The sequence below is a fragment of the Labeo rohita genome, chromosome 4 (genome assembly GCF_022985175.1).
Source record: "Labeo rohita strain BAU-BD-2019 chromosome 4, IGBB_LRoh.1.0, whole genome shotgun sequence".
Classification (NCBI taxonomy): Eukaryota; Metazoa; Chordata; class Actinopteri; order Cypriniformes; family Cyprinidae; genus Labeo; species Labeo rohita.
This window is the reverse complement of record NC_066872.1, coordinates 43,025,715-43,031,727: the sequence shown is the minus strand read 5'-3', so window position 1 is coordinate 43,031,727 and position 6,013 is coordinate 43,025,715. Positions and strand designations below refer to the sequence as shown.

The 6,013-nt window shown below is 35.9% G+C and overlaps 1 protein-coding gene across 10 annotated transcripts in view; it reads left to right on the top strand.

Moving 5' to 3' along the window:
• The first annotated feature begins 1,568 nt into the window (after positions 1-1,568).
• The window catches only part of dgki (diacylglycerol kinase, iota), a 44,993-nt gene continuing 40,548 nt past the window's right edge, over positions 1,569-6,013 (top strand). For 6 of the 10 annotated variants that reach the window (XM_051107519.1, XM_051107518.1, XM_051107514.1 and 3 more), the window contains exon 1: positions 1,572-2,296. In XM_051107519.1, the coding sequence (XP_050963476.1) occupies positions 2,085-2,296 (212 nt within the window). In that variant the 5' untranslated portion in view covers positions 1,572-2,084. Of the gene's footprint in view, positions 2,297-6,013 lie in introns of all 10 variants that reach the window. The other 4 variants (XM_051107521.1, XM_051107520.1, XM_051107522.1 and 1 more) reach the window with 3 other exon arrangements.

Below are 6,013 nucleotides of genomic sequence, written 5' to 3'. Positions count from 1 at the left end.
TTGATTTATATTTGTTTTCTTGCTAGAATGTTGAGTGATGTTTTTATGTCATCATACGACTACTCTAGTTGCTCGAGTAGTAATTATTTTCATTTTGTCTGGACCTGCATTATAATTTTCCTGTCTCTCAGGGTGCTTTTTAATGCAAAAGAAAGGTGTTTTTTCCACATCAGAGAGCTTGGACGATGCACTTCATACATTAAATCACATTAGCCAAATTGCGTTAGAAGAAAAATGCATGTCTCTCATGACTTCTTGGAAAAATTATGTCTTAACCTTTGCGTAAATGTGCTGTTGTAGACTTATGGAGGTGATTCTTCAATTACGGCAATATTTCTTAGGGTATTTTTGGTAAATGCATTTGTTCTAGTTTGATAAATTCAGTGTGACATTTTAATTATTTACCTAATTTTAAATCGTCTTAAATAATTGAACATGTTAGTATCTGAGAATTTTATTTAAAAAGCTATATATTTTTATTTTTTATAAAGTAAAAAGTTAATTTATTGCTCACCCAAATGTTGCTCTATCACACAAAAAATGCCATTATCAGTATCCGAATGCACATTAATTGTGCATGATTTGTTTGTTTATTTATTTATAAAATCCAGATGAAAGCTCATCATACAGTTTAACAGTTTTAAAACGTTTTTGTTGTTATACATTTTTAAAATAGATTAAAAATATATAAATATATAATAATAATTTTATGTATACCATTATATATTATTATTGTGTATATTGTTACATATTTACATTTTTTTAAATATATTTTAAAATATATAAAAATTGACCATGTATTGATATACATGTTATACGTTATATGATATAAATTGTATTTTTAAAAAAATATTTAAAAATGTAAAATATGAATTTGAATTAAATATATATATATATATATATATATATATATATATATAATGAATGTAAAATATATATTTGTAAGTATATATCTAAATAATTATGTCTGTATCTATGATCTAATATAAATGTATATTATATATATATATATATATATATTAATTTATATTAATATATTGAAATATGATCTAATTTATATATATATATATATATATATATATAGTATAAATAAATAAGAAATAAGCTAAAACACATTTAAAATGTCATACAGTTGAACAGTTTTAAAACATTTTTTATTTTGTTTACTAAATATCTTAATAAAATAATTAAAATCATGAAGAAACTATCAAAATTAAATCAAATTTAGATATACTTAAAGAAAAATTCTGTTTATGTATATTATATTTTGCCCCCCCCCCAAAAAAAAACGTTATATGAAATGGTTGGGGGTATGGCCAATATGATATATGATTTAATGTAATAATAATATTATAATAATATTAACATCCGCTTTTCTGTCAAATCAAATACTGGGGGTGTGGCCAAATAATATTCATATACCATTAAATGCGATAATTTTATAAAAACAGCTTTTCTGTGTAACAGACAGCAGGGGGCGTGGTCAGTATGTTAATATTAATGATCCCCACATAGTCTAAGTATAATATTGTAGTTTTTAAATGAAAAATACAAGCGCCACAAATCTAAACAATCTACATGTATTATTCAAAAAGTGTTTTATTTATTTATTTATTTCCCTGTGTCCCAGGAGGTTCCTGGCTGAACAAAGGGTCTGTATCACAATCAGGTCCGGTTTAAACGCTCGTGTAAACATAACGCGGCTTCTTCAGCGTCGCGTCTCTCAGCGGAGGTTCTTCCATCACGGTCACGGCGGACACGTCAGAGATCACCACGCATTTGCACGCGCGTGTGCGCGACAGCTTGTCCAGTCGGAGACCCTCTGCCCTACTTTTATTGCCCGATGCTGAAGGATGAGGAGGAGGCAAATCCCAGAATGTCCTCGCGGATGGATGCAGCTGTTGTTGTAGTTCCGCGGATCGTGCGTGCGCCTAACCGTGAGTGAATCGTGAATCAGTAGATAGACAGATAGATAGATATATAGATAGATATTATTCATCCCATGAGGGACATCGGAGGACACATTTGGAAGGACTTCTAAGCACCGGAGGAGAGAAGGGGGTCCACTCAGTGCCGACCGGAGCATGATGGACCCCCTGGCCGACATTCGCGCGTCTCAGGCGGAGCGCAGCAGCAGAGGAGCCGCCGGTGGGGAATCAGCGGACGACCAGACACGCGGCTGCGGGAGAGACGCGGCGAGGGGCGGCAGCGACAGCATGAGCAGCTTCGCCGACATGGAAGACTCGCTGGAGGAGAAACTCAAAGGGCTGGCGTTCAGGAAGCAGATCTCGTACAGGTAAATATGCGGTTTAATTCAAACCTGCGTGCATTTCTCCACCATATGGAGCGGTGAGACATGTCAGATGGTTTGTTTGTGTGCGTTACTAAACAATGCAAACCCCATTTGTTGTGTAAATGAACACACACCCACCTAAATAACAGAGCATAATAACACACGTCGTGCTAGGATGTCCTGTGAAGGGAGATTTCGTTTATTATCATGAGAGCAGCGTAAATGAATTACATTATGTGAAATACATGTCATATCTTTACATAGTTGTTTGGCCTGCTATTGATTTGCTAGCAGGATTCAACTGTGTTTTCCTCTTGCACATGAAAACCCTTGGGCAATCAGACAGGCACTTGTATTGAATTGTTTAATTGACATTTGACCAATTAATAGTACATGAACAGAGCCATGCATGGCTGTATAATGTGAATTAGACTTCATCTGCGGAACAGAGACCTATTCCCACACGTCAGGGTCAGGAGCTGCACGATTTGACATATTAAAGGTCATTTCGACACTGTGGAGTGGTTTTCATTTTCAGAATAATCTCTGGTGCGTCCGTTTAAACTAAAGCCATCTTTCTTGCATTGATACAGTTGCTTGTGCAATGGTGTTGAAAACATCTATATCTTGTTTTTGTGGATGTACTGATCACATCGTTCATTCCAGATCAATGTAAAGACCGAGCCGTATCGACAACACTGGTTTCATGCTGAAACTCTATTTCATGCGGTCGCTTGAGAAAACTTGCCTCTTCTCAGAGACCCCTAGTTTGACCTCCCCCTCCTCCGTTTTTCCACCTGTCTGCGGAGGAGGGTCTCTACCACCCTTCAGAGTCTTAAGGTCAATCCTCCTCCAAGCAGATCAATCCTCCACTCACAATTAAGGCTAGTCTCTGAAGAAATGATCAAAGGTGTCTGTTCTTTCGTAAGAACGATCTATATTCATCTCCAGTTCAGATAAGATGCCAATAAGTCCAATGAAACCAACCGAACAATCAGTAAAACAAACAAACGCAAGCCAACGTGGCCTAAAATGCGAAGCATTTTAGATAAAAGTTCGGCTTTTTTAAGCAAACGGTCTAAAAATGGATGCTTTGAATTTGCCAAAGACAAAGCAGGCGCTGTTCCAAAATCTAGTGAGCTGGCTTGGGGTTTACTGTCGACATAGACAGCATCCGAACTGTAATGACACCTTGTAAGTGATTGATTTGGATTAATCTATATAGACAGCAACTAGGATTCCTCACATTAAATGCACAGGATTTCTATCTAACTCAGACACATTAAAAATATATGCACCCACAAATATTGGGTAAAATAACATTTATTTTTATATTAGTGCTAGGCAATGATTAATCGTGATTAATCACATCCAAAATAAAGGTTTTTGTTTAAATATGTCTGTGTGCTGTGTATGTATATAAAAAAAGACACACATACAGTATATATTTTGAAAATATTTACATTTTTATTATATATAAATATATTTAATATATAAACAAAATATATTTTCATAAATATATACATGCATGTGTGTGTATTTATATATATACATAATAAATATGCACAGCACACACATATGTTAAGTACACAAAAACTTTTGGATGTATGCAAATAGCATTCCTCACATGAAATGCAAAAAAAAACCTCAACTCACAGTTGTTTTCAGAGTGATTTTAATTCCATGATCCTCAAATACACATAAAAATATAGAGCACATTTTACATGTGGTGTAAAATAGTATATATTTTATTTTTATATTTATTTAGAATTTAATGGTTGCTTTTGTTTTATAATTTAATATAGAAATAGCATTCTTCACATGAAAATCAAATAAAATTGAACGCACAATTGATTGTAGTGTGATTTTAATGCATTTCCATGATTAGCAAATGCACATAAAAATATATAGCATCCATAAATTTTGAGTAAATTAGTATATATTTTTGTTTTTATATATTTAGAATTGAATTAGTATTTTTTTGTAATATAATTCTTTTTAAGCATATTTATCACTTTTTTACTCAGCTTGTCACAAAACAGTTCTGTGCTAAAAAAATATTTTATAAGGCAGCATAATCAGCTTAATAATCATTCTGCTACCTTTTGGAACAGGCTTCTCATCTGAAGCGTATCTGATGTCTTAAAATGCTGCCTAGGTAGGCAGCTCACTAGGTTTGGAACAAAGCTACAGTGTTCTTTTTCATACTCTCCTGAAATACAGCACTTCATATCATTTTTTTTGTTATGTAGTGAATCATATTGGGCTTATAAAGAGGCTCTTGTGTCCGCTCTCTCTCTCTCCCCGGGACGCTCTAAGAGTGCGGCAGCAGACAGTGGAACATAAAAAAGAACTCATGCATTTTTAAGTGTCCCGATCACAGCCCTGATTGTAGATTTATACATGCTTGACACATTTTCACTCCGCCAGGCTGCTGAAAAGTTAAACATGCATATTTATCGCGGTCTGCTCAGTATCAGAGTCGGCCGTCTGCAAAAAACTTGTTGCGGTGTTTGCCGAGCTTCTGCACATGGTGGATGGCGACTCTGTTCATTTCCAATGCTAAATAGATTGACCAATCATGATCAAGTGTGGCGAGAATAAATTTACATCTGAAAAAGTATATTAATTGAGAAAATGAATGTGTTTTTGATTGGATTGTGAATGACTTGTTTATATGGCAGGTGGCTGGAGTGGGCGGGGCTGTAAAGCGAGGGATTGGTGATGTCATCAAGACAGGAAAGTTGTTTAGGAGTGGAACAAATGACATTTTAATGAACGATTAGAAACATTTAGTCTCATAATAACATGCAATCATGCATAATTATACTAGAAATGTGTAAATGGGGTCAGTTTGTTCATGCATTTTAAAGCCAGAACATTCAGTCATCCCATCGAGGAAGCACGTTAGCAGGAAGTGATGCGCTGTGTCGCCAGCGACGCTGCGGAATAGATGGGAATGGGTTTAATATTTTATTGCTTACAAGTGTTGTGTTTTATCAGTGAAACTTTAATAAGGGCCCTGGTGCATTTAGTCATCTGTCAAGTTGTGCCAATCCTCCTCCCGTTTGGCTCTTTGCTCTGTGCGTTTGGCTGAAACGCCAGTTAGGACGTACCCTTCACAGTCAGTTTAGCATGCTGTGTTATTTTTTATAATTCTCATTTCTATCTGGCATTGAATCAGAGTGCGAAATGGCCGCCACACCTACTGTAAGCCGTGATGCACGAGAAAAAGCGTGGAAATACTGTATGTCGGTGACTAAATGTTCACGCACCTTTTTTGGACCTGCAATTGTTATTTTCTAAGTTGCGCCTCATTGGCCAGAGTCCAGCTGACGTGTTTAATAACGCAAAGGTATGCTTATGTGCGTAAAAGAGGGCTTGTCTTGTGTCATTTCCTGCAAAACCCAGGAGCACTCAGTTGAGCCTGATGGCTGACACGAATAAGGATTTTACATAAATGGTCATAATCTCTCCTGAAGATGGCTGTGCGCAAAGCGGCCGGCTTAACGCCGATAAAGCCAGTCTTTTTGCTTTTTTCCGCTGTGGGGGGGTTTGTATTGCAGTCTGAGGAGACGCATTAAAGGATTGGACTTTTGAAGCTTTTCCTTATTAGGTATATGAGTGTAAGAGGCTTTTCCTCAGCTGTTCTGTTTGGTAAAGCATCCAGCTGCACCTCATCAGGGGTCGAAGCAAAAATTTACTCCTAGGCTTTTGTTT